Source organism: Xiphophorus couchianus, chromosome 17, assembly GCF_001444195.1.
Source record: "Xiphophorus couchianus chromosome 17, X_couchianus-1.0, whole genome shotgun sequence".
Lineage (NCBI taxonomy): Eukaryota > Metazoa > Chordata > Actinopteri > Cyprinodontiformes > Poeciliidae > Xiphophorus > Xiphophorus couchianus.
The window spans coordinates 15245960-15270241 of record NC_040244.1 but is presented as its reverse complement, the minus strand read 5'-3'; the positions used below and the strand labels follow the sequence as shown (position 1 = coordinate 15270241).

At 38.5% G+C, this 24282-nt stretch overlaps 1 protein-coding gene and 1 long non-coding RNA gene across 2 annotated transcripts in view; one reads left to right on the top strand and one right to left on the bottom strand.

Annotated features, from left to right (window-relative positions):
• Window positions 1-21086, top strand: part of ntf3 (neurotrophin 3) — a 40990-nt gene extending 19904 nt beyond the window's left edge. Inside the window, exon 2 of the mRNA XM_028044117.1 lies at window positions 16099-21086. Within this exon, the coding sequence (XP_027899918.1) occupies window positions 16099-16995 (897 nt within the window). The 3' untranslated portion in view covers window positions 16996-21086. The remainder of the gene's footprint in view (window positions 1-16098) is intronic.
• Window positions 4351-5714, bottom strand: LOC114161073 (uncharacterized). The gene is made up of 2 exons (XR_003598931.1): window positions 5045-5714; window positions 4351-4941 (listed from the first exon to the last, which is right to left on the bottom strand). It is a non-coding gene; the product is annotated as an uncharacterized LOC114161073 (long non-coding RNA).
• Window positions 21087-24282: the final 3196 nt, after the last annotated feature.

Here is a 24282-nt window from a genome sequence, read left to right as displayed (position 1 = left end):
TATTTCTATTACTTTCAAACAAAACTTCTTCCAAAGGTTGATCTGCTTCATCTTAATGGTTGTGAGAATCCAGACTTTCAGATCTGTACAATAATCTGCCTCAATACTGTTGAGACCATGAATTTAAGTGAATTTTGGGGTTTCTAAATAAAATAAAAGAAGGGTATTACATATTGACTCCATAGGCATCAAGAGTAAACTTGTGACATCAGTAGCATTTGGAAATGTGGCTACCATGTTTCCTGTAAGAAGTGACATGCAGTTGGAGATGTAACATTTTGAATTTAAATTCCATTGATTTGCCTTTTTCTTTTTTAGCACTGAGTGGTGATGAATCAATCTTAATAAAATATAGTTCCTTGGTAGGATCGCTGGTTTAGACTTGCTTCTGCTCTGAACGCAGTCATCCATCGCTAATTTGTTTGGGGCGACTGCCTTCACATGCTTAGGATGAACAACCAAAAGCTAAGATTCATAGTTAAGTCAAGCTTGAACATGACAAAAGTAAGTCAAATAATGGATGGTAAAATCCAACAGAAACATAGATTTGTTCCGGAAAAAACCCCAACTGCAAGTCAATCAATCTATGACTAGAGGAAAAGGTAAAGTTTTGTCTTAATATTCACCACTGCTGAATATTTACTGAGTTTAATAAACAGCTGGTTCTTAATTTAAAGCTGCATCTGGAGAAGTTAAGCAAGCTGGCCGCCTTTAGTTCAGAGGTTAAACAGTGATGTGTTGGTCACAAACCCAACATCTCTAAATCCTTTGAGATTTTGGGTTAGTAAGAACCGTCCTCCACACTTCCTTCAGGAAACATTCAAATTATTCTTTAATGCCATTATCAGGGGATTGCCAATTATTCCTCTATTTATCTTAACACATTGAAGCTTGTTTTATTGTGATAAGTGCATCTACTTCAGGTGAGGTTAGGTGTAATCAAAGGAACCAGGAACTAATCTTTGAGTTTCAAATATACAACCTGTAAAAACACTGAAACACACTTGGCCTAATTGTTGTCTTTAACTAGGACCTTAGGATTCCTGGTTGATTGGTTATCTGATGGTTGGTTGACTAGTTGCTCAGTTATTGGTTCTTTGACTTCTTGGCTGGGTGGTGGGCTGATTAGTTGGTTAAGCGTTTTATTGGTTGTCCAGTTTGTTCGGTTAGTTTTGTGACTCGTTGGTTAGCTTGCTGGACCTTTGACTAGTTGGATGGTTTAATTGATGGATGATACGGTTTTGAACTGAACATTTCAGCAAATAACCCAGAAAAATCACCTGGATGCTGAAAATTCTGTTATTCTTTTTGCTCCAAGTTGGAAACTTTATATGAACGTTGTAATTAAACCGTCCTGTCAGCACTTCACTGCCAAAAGACATATAACCTAACAGTCTAGACCACAACTTTCTGAGGGCTGTTAGGGCCTACATGTTCATACTTCACACAGAGAAGGTAACCTACAAGCAAACCTTCTTCAAGCATTATGATTCAACAGTAAGAACAAGCAAGCATTGTTTTTTGAAGACTGATTCTTTGTGTTGCCAAAGAAAATCCTTTGATTAGGAATGTCCCGAGGCGTGGTTTACAGTATCTTTACAGCGATTCTGGTATATTCCTCCAGCAGCCTGTGGTGAAGTAACTACTCCAATTAGCACTGATAGTGTTGCCTCTTTGCCAGATTTATGCCTGTCTGCTGTGATCCACCACCGTGTTAACTAGACCGATGTGTGCCAACTTGCTCCCGTTACTGCCAATAAACTGATTTCTTTTATGATAATATCCACATTTTACCGGGGCAATCAAAAGTAAGAAGGATTTTTTTTTTTTTTGAATCGGCTATAGTTTGTGACTTTATTTGAATGTCAGAAAATCCGATATTTTTACGAGTGTTTGGTTATGCTTCCACAGTAGCTGTTCTAACATGGTGCGCAATGTTCTTGATAGACGGTTGTCTGTGTTTCGTGAACCAATAATAATGGTAATGATCTATTTGGTAATGACATCTTCTTCACGGGACGAGACGATGCATGTTTTATTGGGTTCAAGAGATTGAGAAACGATTTTACCCAAATTTATGAGAACATTTTATTTTAACGAATAGAAGGTTTTATATTACAAACTGCTTGGAAGACAATATGAGTGTTTCAGGTTTTCAGGATTGATTCACCCAGAGACTGAGGTTGTTCTGCGTATTTCATATGAAATTCATGCAGAGAACTTAGTGCTGCTTCCAAAAGCTAATTATAAAGCTTTATAAATCTCCAACTGTGTTTAAAAGAATAAGCATTAATTTGTCACAGTAAATATTTTAGATTAACTAGAGAAAACAGAAAAAGCTCTTCTGTTTTCTTAGAAGCTAATGTTAGCTGCTACCAATGCAAATTCTTGGCTAATTCTAATTAGCCAAGAATTAGCATTTTTAGCTGAAGCTTAGCTAATTCTAAGCTGAGAATGCTAAGACTTTGTATTCTTAACTAAGAAGGAGCTATTTTTGCTTGTAGGAATTTTTAGTAGCTAACGGTTAGCCAATCAGGTTCTATCTTGTCCATTTCTCTGACTTTTCCTTCTTTGCCTTTACAGAACTCAAATAGATTCTACATACAGTAATAAGTAATAAAGTAAAAATTTCAATGAAAACTTCTTCAGATTGCTTTTAACCAGATTTTAGATTAGCGGTCAATCCTTTTGAGCCATCACCAACATCATCATGGCATCAGAAGAACTTATTCTTAGAACATGTGATACGTTGGCATGTTTTTTACAGAGCAGATACAGATTACACACATTTGAAGATATCAACTTTTGCCTCTTTTACAGGATAATGTCATACCAGTCCCTTCAACTCTTAATAATTGGGCAGATGACCAGATGGAAGTGACTGATTGTGTTTACTGGCTTATTTATCTGGCTTGTCAACGAGTCCAACTACAAAACTTGTTTCTCAGAACCAGGTGATTCTTCTGGTCAGTCGCAGCCTAACGTATGGGTCAAGGATTTCCATCCTCCCAGAGCTTTAGCGGATCACACCTTCTGGGCTTTCAGTGGTTGCTTCACGTTTACATTCTTCAGCTGTATTTCGCTTCATTCCAATTCCAACGTAAATCAGCAGAAGCGAATTCTGAGAACAGAAGTAATCCATCTTTAGCCAGGAACAGCTGAAGCGTCGGGTTGGGCTTCGTCTGATTAAAGGCGTAGAGCCGCAGAAAGTAGGCATGTTCAGACATGTTCAAACTTTGAAAGGACGTTCAACTTTTTAAGTGAGTTTTTATTTTATTTTATTGGCACTAGTGGCCTTTATTTGATAGTTAATTGACAGGAAAGTGGGTAATGAGAGAAGGGGGAAGACATGCTGCAAAGGTCGCCAGGCCGGGAATTGAACCTGTGACAGTCGCGTCGAGGACTAAGGCCTCCTTATGTGGGTTGTGCTTAATCCCTGCACCACCACAGCACATCCTAGGACGTTCAACTTTAGCTAAATTGTAGCACAAACATAAATTTTGAAGAAAAAAAAAGAAGCACCTGTTCAACAGTCACAATAAGCTTTAACTTTTCCAAAAAGAAAATGTTGTAATGATGGGGTCAATTTTGGTGAACCGTTATGTATCCCAGCACATATTGTGTTGAGATATCATTTTGTTTGGTCAGTTTGGACATTGTCATCGGTGTTTGTCATGTTAGACTCTCATAGGGTTGATAACCGTCTGCCATGGATCTCCTGGGCGAATCAGTGAAAACAGGGAGGAACACCTGTTACAGGAAACGGTGAACTAACCAGGAGAGGTTTCATTTTTTATTTCCTCCATTCAGGAGGTTAATGCTCTGATCCGGCTTTGACTAGATGTTTTTTGTTAATAAATGCAGCACATTGGCTCACTTGTAGAGCCTGCATGCGTTACAGGCCTTGGTGTGCTCAGTTCTTGCATTGCAGCTGATGCTCCATAGATCACGCCGTGAAACATCATGTTGAACGTATGTGTTTCCATTAACACTAAAATTGCACATGTAGAAATTACGAAAATAAATTTGCGTAGTGAAACTTTTAAAAAAAAATCCTCACGTTTTCCGATAAAAAAGTGTTGCACTAGACTAGGAGGACGTTTTTCAACCGTGTCAAAATGGAACATACTTGGTCACACGCCTGCTTTTTTAACCTTGTACTAAACTGTTTTGCTAATTGGACAGTATCAATTGGAACATACAGAGGCTAGCTGCGTTTCCATTCAATATAGAAGTGTGCAAATTGAAGTTCTAAAAATACATTTGCTTAATGGAAACACAGCAGTTTGGGAAAAAATTTAAATTGAAAAAAAAATGTGGTAAAACTGCAGTGGAAACCCTTTTGTCGCATCAGAGGAGTCACGTGATCAACAGGCGGATGTCACTACTGGCAGAAACAGCGAAGAAAATGGCAGGAAGTGGCATTAGGATGATGGTTTGTTTTTGTTTTTGTCAGGTCGTGTGCAGCTGGCTCCACCAGAGACCTCACAGCGTCACAGTTCAGAAAAAGCTGTGTGTCATTCCAACATGTTGAATCTATAACTGTAAAATGTCCGACTAAAATTTGCCCAAAACACCAAATATGAAGCCGCTCCAAAGGAGGCGGGGCTTGTTCTTCCAAGACATCAACGTTTCCTCTGATTGGTTGATAGACAATGAGACGTCATGACTGAATTATTAATATATTTCAACCAACTGTTTTCATTCATGATTTTTAATGACTTATCGCACGAGCAAACTTATTCACTTGTGATTTAAATTTGATTTCTTATTGGAAATAAGGTGGAAACGCTGCAGTTGCAAAATTGAGTTTTTCTGACATTAGGAGAACATAGGCAAAGATTTGAGCACTTTTATAATGGAAACACATCTATTGCGTAGACAGACAGAGACAATCACAGGAGAGGATCCTTCCCTTTGCTCACTTTTACTTGTGCTGGCCTTGAAGTGAGGAAAAAAACAAAAGTAGATTATGTTGCAAGAAAAAAAGACATGAATTTTTTGCTGCACTAGTGCAAACAAGAAAAAAAAATGTTGCGCTCACCAGACTGGCACCTGCATTCTGCTGCAAGGAGGAAGCATGCGAAAGGTACACTGGCTTCACTGGAGGAGTGGTGATTCATTCTGTAGGATTCAGCAAACATTTAAGAGCTACACACAAGCATCCCGGAATCACACACGCGGATTGATGACATGATGCGACTTGTGTTGCTACCGGCGCTGCAGAATTCGGTAAATTTCGTATCTACGACGGCAACCGTAGGGATTTGCTAATTATTTCTCAGTGTGTTAATAATTTACTTGGAAAGAAAAACCTCAACGTTTGCTGAATGAAACCGCAAGGCTGGACATTTAGAGTTTAACTGGTGTAAGTGAACTGGCTGCAGAAGTAAAAGTTGTGTGACCTGCTTCAGGTTGCTCAGTTGATGGATTCTTCCACCTGAATTGTTAGTCTCTGCAGCTCCTCCAGAGTTACCCTGGAGATCTTGGTTGTTACCCTGATTAATGCTCTGCCAGCCTATGTTGGTAAGGTTGTAGTTTACTCTCGTCCCATTTTGAGCAAACGGACTGAACAGTGTTATGTGAGAAGTTTAAAACTTTGCAAATATACATTAACAACATTTTACCAAGTAACCGAAAATGCCAAACAACAGTAAAGGTATGCTGTGAAGGAGCACTATTATGTAAAATCGACCTTTTCTTAGCTATTTGTCATGTTACTATGTTATTCCCTCATCAAAAGGGTTAATAGAGGAGCCATGTTGTAATAACTTCCTGAAGGCGTAGTTTCAAAAAGAGCAGGAGCTTCTTAAAGAGACAAAGGCCCGATTTCAAGGCAAAGTAAAATTTCTTTTAAGTCGTATTTGATACATGCAGCACTTTTATAACAACTGAAGTTGGCATAGTTACTTTGATTGATTATGCTATAAAATGGCAGTATGTGCCTGGAAAACACTTAATGCTGCCCCTTTAAAGCGCAACAGGACAGTGAATACATGTGACCAGCATGCTTTGAAGATACAGAAGAGATTTGAACCAGTAGTGTAAATTTAATCTACACTATTTTATGCTTGAACTGAAACACTGAAAACAGCTCAAGCATAAAATAACGTCACTCTCATGATGCGTTGCACGCGAACACGCCGCTAGCTAAGAATGTGCTGTAAGAATGTGTTTACCTACACATCTTAAAACGAGATGAATAATAACTAAAACAAGCTTTCTTTGGTTTTGCAAAGTGCTTCAGTATGTTTCTTCAATTCCCTTCCACACTTACAAAAGTGACTCTTCCTAACAACGAACCAATACAACTCGGAGAGCTTGACTTGCCAATTTTCAACGACTTTTGTAGCTTGGAAACGAAAAATTGAGCCACAAATTGTACAGCCTTTTTTTAAACAACTAGATTTTAGAGAAACCGCTAAGAAGATTCAGATCAAGACGAGCAAAACTGTAATGTAATGTAACTTGTGATCCACATCGACCCAACAATGCTTCAAGGTAATTGCGTGTTTATTTTATGGCACGTTCCACTGGCGTTCTCCACAGAACGTGTTGGCACATGCTAAACACCACACCATGTTTGATTTACATAAACCCAGGAGCCCAAGTTATGTCACCTCTCATTAGCCAAGGCAGCGCGGCGACGAGGCCGGTGCAACAACTCAGGAAACCTGAGTGTTCCTGCTAACACGTTGCCACCTTAAGGGTGATTATCTGCTTCAATCCCATCAATTAGGTGTTAAAAGCTCACATGGTGTGAAGCTACAACATTAGCCTCTAACCTATTACATGCCTGAGACAATGTTGCTACAGCACTACATGCTCTTCTCTCTTAGAAACCTGCCCCTCCTCTCACAGGTGTGTGTGTGTGGGCGTGCAGCCTCGGTGTGTGTAGGGGTTAGTCGAGGCCTTACCGTTAAATGACCATAGCAAAGCTTTGAATGCAGTTAGAAATCCTGGCGTCAGCGTTAAGTCTCACCTCTATTTAGAGAACTAACTACAAGTGGAACAGTTCTGAGAGTTGCTAGGGGAAACCAGTGAGGCATGTTGGAAGTGTGAGGGGAGGGAAATCTAATTTGTTCAGATTAAAGACTAAAGATCTGCTAATCAATGGCCTTCTGCTTTAAGTTTGTGTTTCCCATCCTGTGAGTGCCACAAAATTGACGTCAAAGTTATTATAACTAAAACTAATGAAAACTGAAATCTTCGTTAATAAGCTGTAATTAGTTTGGAGGAACCATACTAACTTTAACTATATTGTGCGTTGATTAAAAAAAAAATTAAAACATACTGAAGGTATAGATATAATATTCTTTGTTTTGGTGTTTATGGTATTTATTAGCCTTTCGAACTGATGCGAAATTGATAAGCGGTCTACGTCAGCTCCTGCAGTACGCCTCCTGGCAGTAATTATGCTAATCTGTAAAAGCTGGGAGAAAACTCCAGAGTCAGTTGATTGCTCAACAATAATTGAATACATTTTTTGAAAATGTATACTTCTGAGTATTCATTACTATTATCACAATGCAATACTTTGACATTTTTGGAATTCTGCACCTAAAAATGAACCAAAGTATGCTAAAAACCAATTAAAACTAGCTGAATTTGACAAAAAGTCACTATAATGAAAACCCCAAAACTATTATAACCCTGGTTAACATTTTACCGTTTTATAATACCAGCCCTCTTAGAGGTGACAACAAAAGTCCTCTAACAGAGGAACTGATCCGAAACGGTTCAGTGTTGACCTTAGATGTGTGTTTTTGTTGTCGGTCTTGTGATGGAGGGTTGGGTGTGTTTTCTGCGTCGTCTTCCAGGGTCAGTGGTAATTCCTCTACATGCTGACATGATTACACAAATCGAATAATGACCAGTTGCAGTATCAGCCCTGAGTGACATTTAAAACATTTAAATCACTCCAGCTGTCAGAGAAAAAAATATATATATTGGCATTTTTCATGTTTGGAAACTACAGACGGAGTTTTTGTAATCCCAAATAAATAAAGTATAATTTCATTTTTTTCCCAACGGGACTTTTTTTTTTATATAAAGAAAAATAAAGAACTTTGAAGTTCTCCAATAATATGTCATTTTCATTTACTAATTCATTATGTCGCCATCTTTGTTGCCAAAATGAGATTAGTTAGAGATAATAAATAAATCATCAAATAGTGCACATATAATTCAGTCCTTTGTAATTTCAGTGCAGCTTTACTTAAACTCATGTTACTGACGTTGATTAACTCGCCTCAGCATTTTTATTCTATGCAAGGAACCATTTTCTTCTTAATTCAGTTAGTAGCTCTCTAAACAGTTAAGTTTAGAGAGTTTTTTTAAGAAAACTGAACTTTATGTCCAGATATAGAGTGGAATAGAAAAGAAAAAATTATGACTGTGTGTATCCCTCAGAATACTAGACTTAATGGCTAGCTGGTTCCTGGTGAAGTGAAGTGTTCTTCTTCTTCTTCTTTAAATCTGTGTACATACAGATACACCGACATATGTATCAATCAATCAAAATTTTCCAGTCAACTAAATTGATGCGTTTTCTATGGTAGGTACTTCCATACGGTCAGTATCGTACTACAGCAAACGGCGGTCAAATGTTTGGTACTTTCTCATTGCAGTTTTGCTCGTCTTGATCTGAATCTTCTTAGCGGTTTCTCTAAAATCTAGTTGTTTAAAAAAAGGCTGTACAATTTGTGGCTCAATTTTTCGTTTCCAAGCTACAAAAGTCGTTGAAAATTGGCAAGTCAAGCTCTCCGAGTTGTATTGGTTCGTTGTTAGGAAGAGTCACTTTTGTAAGTGTGGAAGGGAATTGAAGAAACATACTGAAGCACTTTGCAAAACCAAAGAAAGCTTGTTTTAGTTATTATTCATCTCGTTTTAAGATGTGTAGGTAAACTGTCCTGACCTGTTCATTTTCACATATTTTCCTGTAAGTCAGATAACGTTGTATGATTAGCAGCACATCCCAGAATGCTAATCTGGAGGTGGATCCTTATCTCCTCTTAAAATCCAGTTTGTGTGCTGTACATGTACCGGATCTGCTACGATACATTAGCAAACGTTGGAGAACTTTCATTGCAAATGAAGGTTTCTCGTCTGTAACATCGCTGACAGTAAGAGATGGTAAGTCTATTCAGATTTGCTAAGTGTCATGCTCTGCGATGAGGCGAACTGTTATTACCAAAACAAGCCAGTAATGATGTGGTTTCTATGCAATTACAAAATTAACAACACGGTAAAAAAAAAACAAAAAAAAAACACACACACGGTGTTTCCAGATACACACTGTGTTGGTCTGTGGGAGCCACTGAACACCTCTTATATTAACCGGTAGAGTGTGTTTCAGCGATGTTGCTGTTGTAAGTGATATGTTGTTTTTCTCTGGGGATTTTTTTTTTCTCTCTTTCTGCAGGTGTAGAAGCAGACTGGTAGAATGTTTTCTTGTGTTCTCCATTATTCTCTCCTCTAGTCCTTCTTTCCCTTTAAAACTTCCCCCCCCTATTCCGTTCCATCTCCATGTTGATCATTTGAAATAAACCCAAATCAATTTCTAGTTTTTTCTATATTTATACATATACATGCATTTATACATGTCAAGTGGAGTCAAGCTGTAACACTGCAGTTATGAAAGTCAGTCTGTCAGACCAGAACCAAAAGAGCAAATAAGCACTTTATTAATGTGACTTCCGTTATCTTTTATATGTCCAGTCGCCATATTGGATTTTGATATTGGAGTTGATTCTAAACCTCTACCTTCTTATGTTAGAATGCCAAATTCAAAGGCGAATTCTAGTTGAGTTTTCAGACTTATTGCATTTGTCCTATACATTGTTCTCACTGTGCATGTTGCTTTTAGCAGAGAAATATGTAACAAAAATCCAGCGTTTGAATTTTCAGACATGAATTTTTCACCACATTTCCTTTAGACGCGAACATCCAGCCATTTATCCGAACGCAGCGTAATGTCAAACAAATAAGTGAAAGATTTCAGAGTCATAATTAAACTTAAAGTTCTTTGCAGATGCTTGAATCTTTTTATATTTCAGCACTATATAACTACAAACGTTATCATGTTTCATGAGACGTTTATGACTGACTTAACACTAGGTGGCGCTTCACTTTGAGGTGTGAGGGGAAAAAAATGCATTCAAAGGTTTCTACATGTTGACATCAATCTAAACAGACTTTCTTCCAGGTTTTTTTCCTGTATTTTCTCAGCCTCGCTGCTGTTTCCGTCATTAATGTTCTTTTTCCTGGTCTGTCAATCCACCTGTTGGGCTGGATTGCATTTAGGGGTCTCAGACTAAGGAGGGAGTACAGTTTTTCTCAGTTATGTGCTACTTTGTGAGGATCTCGCATAAATTAAAAGAAAGCTGTAAATTCTGTCCTCAATTTTTTTGTCGCGGTAACCAGTGTGGTGGCGAAGAGAGTTGACGTCAGACAAGGTGTTTCGTGTCTCCTTGTTTTATTGTTGGATTCCTTTATCTGCTACTTTTAAAAAAAAGGCAAAGGTCAAAGGTCCTACTCAGACAATCTTATGTAGAAAAGAGCTTTGAGTCATTTCCACCTGAGCAGCTGGTCCTGTGCCTCTCATTGTCGTGAACAAGCCGGGTCCTTCCTGCTTTGTCTCTGCTGCCAGGACCTTTCTAAGCTGCTTCTGTCAGAAGACAAATGGTGTTTAAACAGGCTGCTAAGCAGATGGCTGAATGCTTTTGGTTGCTGCATGTCCTCCTTCCTTGTGGATCAAGCTAACGGCACTGATGATTTATTCCAGTTGGATTCTATTTTATGTATTGTTTTGTTAAGCATTGTGTCAAAGGAATGATTGGCGAGAGGAAAGTAAACCTGAAAATCCAGCATTCAGTGACGGAGCTGCAGCCTCTGCTCACCCTGCAGAAAACTGTCCACACTGTGAAACGATTTAACAAGATTAAATATATTTCATAGGGATTTTGATGCGATAGGCCAACATTTAGTTCTGTTTAGGTGTATTTAGTTATTTCTCCCCAAAGGGGGATTCGTAGAGTTGTTTCTTATTTGTTTTTGAATTGTCTTTGCTAATGAAAAGTGTGATGTGGGTTTGAGCTCTACGGTGGCCTAGGAAGGTCACCGTAGAGCCTCAGCGCAACAACAAAAGCTACGACAGCACTGCTGAAACAGAATTGATACTTTATCATCATTTTTTCTTTAGGAGCTCTTCCATTTTAAATTCTATTTAATATGACATATTTTCGCAAATATCTTTAACATAAAATCTGTTTTAGCAGAACCTGAGATCCTTCTTAGCATGAAATCCATTTTAGCACACCTTCTGTTTTAGCATAGCTTTCATTTTAGTACAGGCTCCCCTTTGGTATAACTTTAGTTTTTGTATAAATTCTAATTTGACCAAAAATCTGTCTCGGCATACCATAAATTTAATTTTAGCATAACTTCATTGTGGCTTTTTACCATGGTGGTGTGGCTTTTGAATTTTGCTGACCCTTCTGGGCCACCATAATGTTTCATTACCCTTTGCCAAGAGTCAACTTAAGAAACTCAAGTGCCTTCAGAATGCTCAGATTCTAAACTGTGTCATGTGGTAACTCTGATGGAGCTGCAGAGATCCGTAACTCAGGCAGGTTAAGCTGTCAAACTGGAAAACTATTGATTAGTGGAAAAAAGTATGCTATTTTTCACGGTGACAAACTTCTGACCTTTTTGGGGCGTTCTATGGCTTGACTAGAAAGAGAATTCAGATAAAAACGTTTCTTTTTCAGCTGTGGCACATTGAACGCAGGATGTAGCTTTTGCTCTATGTACTTTTCATCAAGGCGGCGCTTTAGCTAGAGAGCCGCCATGGAATAATCTTGAATAAGGTCTGTGCTTCCTTACAAATCAAATTAGCATCACGGTTCACAGTAAATTAATCCAAGTCATTTGTAGTTAGGCCGGTTGATGGGATTTATTTCAAAGGCCTGTTTTCCGGTTTCACCCAGTTCTGGGACTATTTTCAGGTCTTGGCACCATCTGAATATCACATGAAAAATACATTTTCCCCAGAACAATTATCCAGTTAAGTGTGGCGTACACGGCTGTTATCTTGTAAACAAGGCTTTCTGAAATCACTTGACGGTGAAATGTGAGGGACCTCCTGACAGCTGGGCCTTTAAGTGATTCGTCTTGTTCCTGTTTGCCTCTTATGATTATATAAATCATGTCTTTGCCACATTTTCTCATGAAGAAACACTGGAACAAGGCAACATTTTGGCTATCTCTGCAATTACCATGCCTTTTTCTATTGCAACCCATTGAAAGAAAGAATTTGATTTCAATACTTTTAGACACCAGTTAGTGTTAAGTCTATGTGCACGTTGAAATTGTTGAGTAACATCCCATCCGTGGCTACAGAAGCTTCAACTCTTCTAGGAACAATTTCTGGGGGAAAGACTGACGTTTGACAAGAAGGACTGGCCTGCAGTGTCCGCTCTGATCCATTCCAAACATGATTTTTTTGGTTTGACGTCAGAATTCTTTGAAGGCCAGTCGGTTCTTCAACAGCATACATGCTCATCCGTGTCTTCGGGGGTCATGCTTTGTGCTCTGGCGCAGAGACACGTTGGAGCAGGAAGGAGCTTTTCCCTAAATCCGTCCCCAAAGAGTTCAAAGTACAAAACTGTCTAATCTACCAATGTTTTGCTACAATGCCGCATTAAGAGTTTCAGACCAAAATTAGATTGAAAAATGTTTAAATTCCATGGTGGATGTCTGTTGACCGTTTTGGAAACCAGGGTTCCTGAAGACCTGGTGTATTGCAGGTGTTAGTCTTTCCAACACACCTAAATCAAATGAATGGTTCAATATTAAGGAATTAATTTAGTCAATACATAAGCTGTGTTTATGGGACACATCTAAAACAAGTGAATATTCATGTTTTAGTCCTGAGGAACATCAGCGTTTGAGGACTAGAAGTGGACACCTACACAAATGTTCCCAGAGTTCTTGGTGGAGCTATGCCAAGTCAAATGCTACTTTGATTTTAGACTGCATCCATATCTTCAGATCAGGACTATATATTGGGAAGGATAATTGACCAAATATTAATTCTTAACTTGTTTCTGTTCTCATCAGACTTTGATAAAATATTACTAGATGGTCACAAGTTGCAAATGAATCAATTCCATTTGCAGCCACTGGACTCAAATAAACAGGAAAAACCACCATTTTATAATGCTTAAAGAAAATTAAAAGCTTTGGGTCTCTGCAGGGTCCTACTAAGCAATTTATGGCTCAAAATCCATTTAAAGCATCTAGCATCTATTTTAATGTAATTGGCAATTATTTAACATCCAAATTTGGTTTAAAGTAATTTATTGGAAGTCTAAATGTAGTGATTGATGAGCAGGAGAAAATATTCTATGACATTATTTTTGTTACACAGGCGATGCTGTTTTGAGTTTCAGTTAATCATTCCTATCATTTATGCTTGATTTATAGTTTATATTTTAGATAATGAATTATTAGTTTTAAATTAAGTTTAGACCACTTAATGATCAGAATCACTTATAAGCTTAACATTGACTCATTCCTAACTCACCTAAACACAAATTAGATCTACTGCTTAGTGGACATTAAGCATCAATATTGATAGCATGGAGATGGTAGTTATTAAGATGGCAGGAGGGAATTTATGTATCGTTTATATTTTAAGATGTACATTTTGCAAGTTAAATTGACATTTAAATATTTTACCTACCTTGGTTTTGAAGCCGTGGATGAGTATTGTCACTTTGTGTTTCACTTTGATTGCTTTTTGAAAGCAAATATGGTCATATTTGAAAACCTACATTACAATGCATGGACGCTAAAATCACGCAATTGTTTTCAAAAGCATCACTGCTCAAAATGAGAACTGACGAATAACTTTTGAAAAAGAATATTTCCTTTGTGGCGTCCTACAAGCCCCAAGTATTAACTGTTAGCTTTGTTTCTGCACTTTTTGAAAGTTCTAAATACTGAGCACCTAAAATATTTACTTCCTTTCTTTTTGTGATGCTTTTGAAGTGAATGCAGTGATTCTACAGTGGTTCCCTCATTGTACGAGGATTCAGAGTTTAAATCTAAGCTGGGCCTTTCTGTGAAGAAGTTTCCCCTACCTGCTCCGGTGTTCTCGCGTACTCCCCTAACTCTTCCCACAGGTTAAAAAGATTTGGTTTGGCATAAATTTGGTTTGTATACTTGGTGGAATAAAGGTTGACGTGGAATAAAAACATTACAGCGCAAGATACAGACTAATTACAATTCTTTTAAATTGTCTACAGAACATAGTGTTAATCTTTCGTTAAATAGGTTTTTAATTAGCGGATGTTTTTCTAAAAACCCGGGCAGAACCATTTCTTAACCGCGGCCAAATAAAACAGTGAGGAATGTCTTTTCTTTCTTTTTTTCTAGAGATGAAAGACTCTTCGTGTTTTTAATCTTACAATATTTACAGATGCCTGTTTTTTAAAAAGTGGTTTACTTAGCTTGTTTTTTTTTTTTGTTTTATGTGTTTACATTTCTGGCCCTCGAGGCAGAAAGCTTGGACGCCACTCGTTTTAGCTTTTTGCCAGTCTTAATGGAGATGAATGACTTCAAAGCTCATGATTCCAGATGCTAATACAGTTCTGTTTCGTTAAATTGTTTTTAATTTTTTGAACAAGGGTCAATAGTGGTTGTGAAATTTTATTTATTTATTATGTCAGATATGTTTTTTCCAACACCTTTCCTAGAATTCAGAAATGTAAAATTCATTTTTTTCTCAGAACCAGAACGCATGTAAACAACCTTTCAGCTGGTGAGATTAAGTAAAAAAAAAAAAAAAACAATTACCTGACGACATCGCTTAAGATAATTGAGATTTAACTGACTACAAAAAGCAGGTCAAACTTTAACTTATAGGAGTTAAAATACCAAACAAACATAAACTCGAGTTGAAGTTGTATTCTGATCATATTGTTCTGGTTCTGCTCGTTGTGAACAATGTGCTGAATTGAAAGCATTGTTTTGTGGGAAACAACAGCGACAGACGAGGTTACTTAAACCGGTTAAGATGCTGGAACAGACAATGTCAACAACCTCGTTTAGAGAGCTAGCGGGCAAAAGGTTTTTCAGTTGAGGATGTTTCATGGAAGTGAGGTATGTCGCACAAGTTGCCACATGTCAATTCCCAAGCATGTATGCTTAAGTCGAAGGCACGTCCTCGTGCCGCGAGTCTTTTGGATTTGTGTTAAAAATCAGCCGTTTTAAATGCTCTTGAAGCTGAAATCACCTCTGATCTTGAGAGTTATAAAGCCATGCGAATCTTTCGTTTCATGCGATTCTCTTGCTTTGAAAATGAAAATGCACAAAGTCGGTTTGATGACGTAGAAGGTGTTCTGAGCCCCATTTTTCACGACCTAGATTTAATACGACTTATTGGAAAACAGTCAAATAAGGAAATCAGACCCATTGCTAAATAAATGGTGTTTTCTTCAAAAGGTCCGTCTTACAAAAGTAACTATACCCTCCATGTTTTTTCATAGTATTTAAAAGATGAACACAAAATAGTGTGAATTTCTGAACTGGAAAGAAAGGTTCTCACTTTTATTACACACAATGATGTGATAATTCAACCAACAAGGGAAAAATGTTTTGTTTTAAGTGAAATAATTTGCCTGTGGAACTAGTTCTTTTTCATGAATATGAAGTAATTATTGACTGAAAACAAGCTCCTAGTTCTTGGTGAAAAGTTACTTGTAAATTAGTTTTGTGTTGTTTAAAGTGTACTAAGACATTTGCACTAGAAACTAGACCAATAACTAGATTCTGTTCAACAATTGGCTAGGTAGAAATTCTACCAGGTGAATCCAAGTGAATGGGAGAAAGCCCATTGACTTGGGCTTTCTCCCAAGTGTGATTTTAATCAAGTGCAATAGCACAGGAAGGCAATAGCCAGGCTAGTTGTAAAGCTATAAAATGATACAAACACTCCTGCAAGGCACTGTACTTCTGTAAATGAAAGAAAATCCCAGTTGGACATATTAAGGGTACAAACCTTATATCTCTTCCCTTTTTATGTCTTCACAGATTTTGCAGGTGAATCTAGTGATGTCCATCCTGCTGTATGTGATGGCCCTTGTGTACCTGTATGGTATTCAAGCATCTAGCATGAACAGCAGCCACAAGGGACAGCAGCAGCACCCGCCGAGCCCCGACCCGTTGAACTCCCTCATAATCCAGCTGCTGCAGGCCGACCTGACGAGGGAGCGGACCCCGGGGAGCCACCGGCAGCAGGGGAGAGGCAGGGACGCCAAGCACCACGATCCCATCCTCCCTGTTTCGGGGCCAAGCTCACCGTTCAAGGACCAGGAGGACGGCGAGCCGTGGGGCGCGGGCGGCCGCAGCGGCGGGAGCAGCGAAGGCGCCGTGGAGCAGCAGGTGACGCTGGTGAACTCTGACCTTCTGCGGAACCACAAGAGATACATTTCTCCGCGGGTGGTGCTGAGCGACCGGCCGCCGCTCCAGCCGCCTCCCCTGTACCTGGCCGACGACTTCGTGAGCGGCGGGCCGGAGGGAGCGGCGGCGGGAAACAAAACGCGGAAGAAGCGGCAGGCCGAACACCGGAGTTACCGCGGGGAGTATTCCGTCTGCGACAGCGAGAGCAAGTGGGTGATGGACAAAACCAGCGCCATGGACCTACGGGGAATCAACGTGACGGTCATGGCCAAAGTTAAAACCTTCGACAAGCGGGAGGTCAAGCAGTTTTTCTACGAGACGAACTGTCGAGGCGAAGAGGAGCCGTCCAGAGCCAAAGAAAGGCAGTGCCGGGGAATCGACGAAAAAAACTGGAGCTCTCAGTGCAAGACGACGCAGACGTTTGTTCGCGCGCTGACGCAGGACCACAGCGGCATGGTGGGCTGGAGGTGGATACGCATAAACACTTCCTGCGTCTGCGCGTTGTCGAGGAGGAAACGCAAGACGTAAAATTCAAGTCTCTCTGAACCAGAACCAGTGGAGGTCCACTTTTCTTTTTCTGGGATTTTATTTCCACAGCGAACCGCACCACAGGATTAGGTGCGGCGGTAAAGGACCACGACGTTCTGCTCCAAACTATCCATCTGAAGAAGTCTCGGGTCCTTTTGAATACGATTTCAAACTAATGTGCTGCAAGCTGTAACGAAAGAACTCTCGCGAGAGGGCGAGGACTGCACAACGGAGAACTGTACATATAAATTATTTAAATTATATGAAATTGCATGTAGTGAATACATGGTTATCTATCTTTATATGATGTATGAATATATTTGTTATTTATTGACAGAAGATTCCTTAAAATGAAAATGAGAAAAAAGAAGCGAGGTGTAAACCTGACTTTTAAGACGATAATGCGAAGCTAGGGGCTGCAAAGGTGCTTCACAGCGAGACTTCGTAAGTGCCTTCACTGAAGTGTGAGTAGCAGGACATGGCAGCAATGGTTGCCGTAAACGTTTTGGCAACGGGTCCGTAGTAAGGCGACCCATCAGCAGGGACCTGTCCCGTCCCGCCGACCCGACACGAAGCCCGCACGAGACCGGCGACACAATCAGAGGTCGCGAGACAACCAAGATGTGTAACAAGAAACTTTTTCAGTGTCTTCGCCGTGATGTCGACCAGCGGTCAAGTTTTGCTTCTTGTGGTCTCATTTGTTTCATCCTTTGAATAAAAAGCCCATATATCCCAAAGTTGGAAATTTAATATTTAAAAAATATATATATATTAAGACCCATTTCAAATTGTTACAGTGCCAAAGATTAGATAACACATGTAAGAGGATAATAAATGTCTTTATTCTTCTTTTCACGGCTTACCTTCCGAATCTGTTTTGATTTCACAGTTTTCATGGTTGGTCGAAGTGACTCGTGTTTGGTTTGGTTTTACCCAAATGCGACTTCGGCATGTTTGTCCATTTTGAACAACGTTCAAAAGTGAGCCCGTTTAACACCTGATAATTTTATATGAGTAACTTTTTTTTTTTAAAGTTAGGGTTAAGGATAAATAAATGTAGCTACTTGAACATAAAACAGAAACTGAATGGAAAATTTACCTGTGTTAGCTAACAGGCTAACAGTTACCCAACAGGGAGAAATAGTTGATTTTGGTCATTTAAAGCAACTCAGACTGAAAACACGGTATCAGCAGGTAGCAATGAGCTAAACATTTACCCTGTTACTATGCCTGAAGATGATTCTGCCATTTTGGATGCCAGTGTAAATTCTGAAGAAAACATGGCCGTTGTTTGGTTGAGAAAAACTGAAAAATTTAATAGTTTTCTATCTCCTGGATATAAAAATTTTTTTTTAGTTAATATTAATTTGTCAAAAATTAGCTAATTGTGCCGTCTGACTAGCTGTCTCATCGTGACACCATTTAACAGTTGAAAATTTTTAGTGGGATTGAGATTTTTTTTTTAAAGTAAAGGTTAGGTACTATCCTGAAATATACTTAGTCTAATGAACATAAAACGAAAACTGAAAGGAGTCTGCATAACGACTAGAAAGATCACTGGGATTTTTTATCTTTTGCATGTTGTAAGTGCTTCTCTAACCTCTCAAATATATTCTAAAAAAAGTCACATTTGCCAAAAAAAAAAAGAAAAAGTTTTTCGTGCTGAAATGCTGTGTTGATGTCAGCTTCTGGATTTCACATAATGGCACACAGGACCTTTAGCACCTGCCTGCGTAAAAGTTCATTTCAAACGTTACTTTTAATCTGACAAATGAGACTCATCAGGACGGATACTTATTATTTTATCCAACATAACTGCATTTGGAGTTATGATTTTCAACGTTAAAATATTTATTTCTTTGTTTGGAAGGTTTGATTCAAGCCCGCCTGGAAGTAACACGTGAGGGTTTATTTAAAGAACTTGTGAGAATAAAAATAGTATGAATCATCCATTGTGATGTTCTCAGCCACCAGCTCAATCCACAGTGAATTCAAACCCACAAAGTTACACAGAGTTCTGCAGCACAGAAGACACGCGCTGAGGGGATTCCCTTTGGAAGCACGCTGAAAGATTCATTTCTCACCTTGTTTACATTGTTAGGATTAAATCCCACATCTTAAGAGTTCACAGACCAAAAGAGTTTATGTGGTTACTTACCTCCAGGTAATTTCATACCAAACACAGGCATGTGTACAATCCTGAGTGTTAAATTGTAACACAGAAGCACAATCGGGTCATTTAAGAACAAATTAAAGACTACCATGACCAACAGCTCAGCCAGTGAGACTCTTCGTTTTGCTGTCAAAGATTATGGCGTATGAAAGCCATTGTAGATAGAAAAAAAAAAAGGAAAAGTACATTTTTACCAAAAAACTGAGATTGATCTAAGAGATTTTCTAGCGTAAGGACATTTATGAGCTTTAAAAGTCAAAAATGTTTGGTATTACTGGTAGACTTGGTCTCAATGTCATCGATATTTTTGTATTGATCCGCCCACCTCTGTTAGTGGAAGCTGGCGTTACTCATACGAAACCATGCATTATTTTCCCTTCCAGTTCACAATTATGTGTTAATGTGTTCTATTAAATCTCAACAAAATACGTTAATGCTGATTAATAAGGCCCTATTAAATGTAACATCATTTTTCAAGCAGGGGCAAAGTTGATTTGTCAAACTGGGTAATACTACAATTAATCATGTTGACAACTATGTGATGATGCTTTTACTTCAAAAAATCTTACCAAGTGTTTTTGGTTTAGTTTCTAGTACAAACATTGATGGTGACCACCTTATGCCAAATGCTACAAGTGCAGATGAGCAGTTGATGGATTTTTAGTACTTTTAAATTAATCCATAACAAAAGTTTGTTTAAAATTTATCTGTACTGCCATTGATGCAATAAGATACAAAAGGTTGCAACGCAACAGAAAGTACTCGTTCCATTGGCAGATTTTGCACTATTATTTCTTACACTTATTCTGAAAAAGTGTAAAAAAAATCTGCTAGTGGAACTTGAACTTCCTTTTTTATCAATATTAAGCGTTTTTTTTCCACTTAAAACAAGCTCTGAAATCTTGGTAAAAGTTACTTATTAGTTAGTTTTGTCTTATTTGAAGTGTATGAAGATATTTGCACTAGAAACTAGACCAAAATTACTTCATACATTTTGTATTTTTGCAGTGCAGGGTTTACGACTACCTCAGCTTCTTTGATTCACATTGGAGAGTATGGCTCTAATTAGATGCAATGTTTGCAGAAATTACTGGAAGTTGGTCCCTGAGCGTGCAACCCGAGCGCAGCATTGATTTAACAACTCAATGATAGTTATCGCTGAATTTTCTCTTACGGACAGTCATTAACACAATAAGGAACATTGGAATGTTGGAATTTGGGTCAATTCAAAGGTACAATAAATGAGCCACAATGTTTTTAGTAAGGGTTTGTAGCTAGAAACAAGACAAAGTATTGAAAATACATTGTTTCCGTAAGTTCAATAATGACCAGACCAAATATGGCAGGAAAAACATAATCAAAACGTCTCATGTCTGCAGTGAAAATGGCTCAAGAGCAGGGAGAAAAGCACAAGGTCTCAGTTTCAGTTATGCAGCCGAAGCAACAAGATTGACAACGATATGAATCAGTCATTATCAAATTCCACGGAGATCTGCGTAATGAAGCATGTTTGTTTCTTCACCCTGTGGTTTCTAAGAGGCAAAGCAATATTTCACAGTTCTGACAACTGACTTTCACTGCGTTTCTTTGAAACCAGCCTGGTATGTCTGAAAGGATTTAGGACTTTTTAGACATTGTTTGAACGAAGGTTTCTGTTATTGAGGAGTTTGACATTGACAGATAAAAACTGTCTTCTAAGGAAAAGCTTTTCTTTTTCTTTAATCCATCCAGTACTGGTTAAGGAGCGTGTCCAGAGAAACCCATTTGTTCAGTGTGAGTACGATTAAGCACAATGTTTTTACTGGTCCTGTATTTAGACGAACATTTTTTAACGCTTTCTAAACATGTTGTTATCTTATTATTGTGAGCTTTTATTTTTCTCCTCACAAAACTGGCCAAATATATAATGTTTCCAAGACCTTGTCGGCAATTGTGTCGTTAATGGTGGTTGGTTCAGACGTTTAAAATCTGAGCACTGGCGAGAATTTAACGCGTTGCCTAGTGAGACAATGGCAGAAACAACGCAACCTTCTACATCTTATTGTAACAATGCCAGTACAAATAAGCTTGAAATAAATCATTGTTATGGATATTAAAAGTGCTATAAATCCATCAACACCTCATCTCCGCTTGTGACATTTGCAATAAGGTTGTCACTAAACACCCGAGTCAGTAATGTTCACTTTAACAACTTCCTTGGCAACAAGTTAGCACATGACACAAACTCTATCCACGTTTCCATGGTAAACATAAGGACAGTTACAGAATAATATGTACTGTGAGAATGTGGACAATTACAAAATGGCGCACGCACATTTTAAGGGTAGTGAACTGTAGACGCCTCGTTTGATTCACACACTGCATGTGGTGTTGAACTGTGTTAGTTCGAAGGGGTGGTTTCCTCGGTGACGGGGTCAGAATCAGCCAAATTCAGGGCCCTAAGCAGCCGGTTTCCTCTCACAGTTCAAAGAAAATTAGCCTCACTCGTCCATTCCTGCTCCAAGTAATCTTTATATATATTCGTGTACTTTGAGGGTCATGATTCCCAGTCAACATTTTTTTGACATTTTGTGGTTTTACACATTCAAACTCACTCTGAGCAACAGTTGAACCTCGTCGTCTGCCCATAGACATACTTTACTCACTGCCATTTTGACCTTTGGTTTTCAGGTAGAAAGTTTTGAGTTTCAAAAAATATAGCACCAGCTAGTGGCGTGGCGAGGGAATTACACCATTTCCACGTTTACCGTTGCTGTGTTGTTTACATAGTAACGATTGTACTTGGAACATTGTCGTGTAAACGAGTTAATATAAATTTTCATTGGATTGTTGCGCAAACAGGGCTTTACGCCTTACGCTAACCAATGTAGACTTGTGGTTTTCATTTTGGTCTTACTTTTCAATTCAGTACAGAATCTATGGCATTTGAACTTTTACCTAGTGTTTTTATGGCTAAAATAGATTTTTTTTCTTAAGTAATAGCAATGTAAAAGCTGAACTTAATTTAAAAACAAATGGTTATATCAAAATAGAAGAAAAACATATAATCTTTAAGGAAAGCCATTGATGCTGCTTAATTATAGCTTGGTGACACAGTGCTTATTCATCTCTGAGGCTGTGTTACGTTTTTATATTTAATCCAAAAACATCAGGTGTCTTTCATGAGGTGTTAAATTTGTCATTGTGCCTTTTGTTTGGTGTTTCTGGGAACCCCGTTTGGCAGAAAAGGTGCCAATGGGGCAAAGGTTCAACTTTCAGCCAATCAGCAACCTTAAACAATGCTTTTACATCATGATTCAAGTCTTACAAAATTCTTGAAACCCAAGTCGTATTGAAAATGTGTAGCAAGACATAAAAGCTGATGTTCAGACGCCCTGTAGTAAATCTGACTGAGCTTGAATCGTTTTACACGGGAGCGCGAGCAAGAACACAACATGGTGTAAAGACTAGCAACTACAGTTTGCTAGTCTCCAAAATATTCAATCAGAGGACCTGAATATAAACGCGTGCCACGCAAGATTTGTATTTCTATCAAAAGCTGAAAACCATGCATAATTTTCCTTCCATATCACATTTATGCACCAATTTTATGTTGGTCTGTCACATAAAATCCCAACAGCATGCTGCAGCTGAACACTTTACTTCTTACTTTTGTCATTAAGAGTTTTATGTGGGAGGGGAAAACGAGTTTTCATTCCTCCACCAAATGTTCAAAGCTTGACTAACTCAACCTAATTTCTTAAATAGATTATCGCTCAAATAAATCAAATCATGCGAAATAACCAAAACAATGAATGTGAGGACGATTTTACAGCAGACTGTGAATAGCGAATGCTAAAATGTTTTGCCACATGTCCAGGATCTGTAAAAGTCTGTGCCTTAACATAAAGTGTTTGCACAAGCTCTTACTGAAGTTTTATTAGTGCATAAGGGGGTGAGTGGGTGTAAGCGTTTCATCAGGGCCTTCTGCTATTATGACACTGAACTGTGTGAACTAGAAACACGTGTTTCCTGCAGGCAGTTTTGATCTAAACTCAAGCACCGGATTAGTCACTCTTCAGCACTGGTGATCTCTGTTTACCAGAAGACAAAATATGCTTGGAGCTTTGAACGGAAATGTGACTGTCTTCGTTTGGTTTCACCGGGTCCCTCAATAGGCTAGATATGATCTGCTCTCCATCAGTCCAATGCTGAATCCATACTGATCCTGCTTGTATCACGAGACTAAGGTCACACCATGAGTACATGTAAAGGATAGTAGGTATTTCTCCAAAGAATCGTAAAGTGTATTTCAAGAAAACGTATTTCAAGAAAACGTACTTTTGAAATGTTCAGTTTCGTGCCTTGCTAGAGGCACAAAACTCTACCAGTGGACAGGGGCGTCCATCTCCCTTTTTGGGCATCAATTCTTTATTAAGAAAGGAGGAAATAAAAAAAAAACCCACCTCAATTGAGAGTAAAAAACCTTTTAGCAAAGTTGAAGAAGTAATTTTGAATTTTGCCATTTCCATCAACAGCTTCTAATGCGATACTTCAAACTGCACATAAAAATACGTTAATGGAAACATGGATAGTGCAATTGCAGTCAGAACTGTACATCAAGGTAGGGCTAGCGTAATTAATAATGTTGGCTTCTCGGTGATGCATTTACACAATTCTATATTTGAGTGTGATTCCTGTACATCAAAGAACTTCAGTGAACTGAAAAATCAAGAACTGGGTGCAGAAGCTTTTCAGGAGCAAATATATTTGGATAAATGCTTCAGTCCAATCACACGGTTTTTGTAGTCATCACGTCTTCTGATCAAAAATGTTGGAGCTCATTTCTTTGGAAAGAACTTTGGAAAACTTTAATGCAGTTAGGTGTGCCGAACAATGGCCATAAGAATCCTTTACTGTCAAGCAGCGTAAAGGAAGGGTTTACTGCTTTACTGCGGAAGATTGTAACATATTGATGAAGTAAGGACAAAGGAGGACAAGGTCCAAATCCTTCAGCTTTACCTTGAATCACTTCAATCTTGGGGAAAACCTGCTGCTCTGTCCGAGCAGGGATTCCCAACACTCATCAAAACTGGCTTTTGAAATTGATCATGTAGGCTAACCTTAATCTTCTG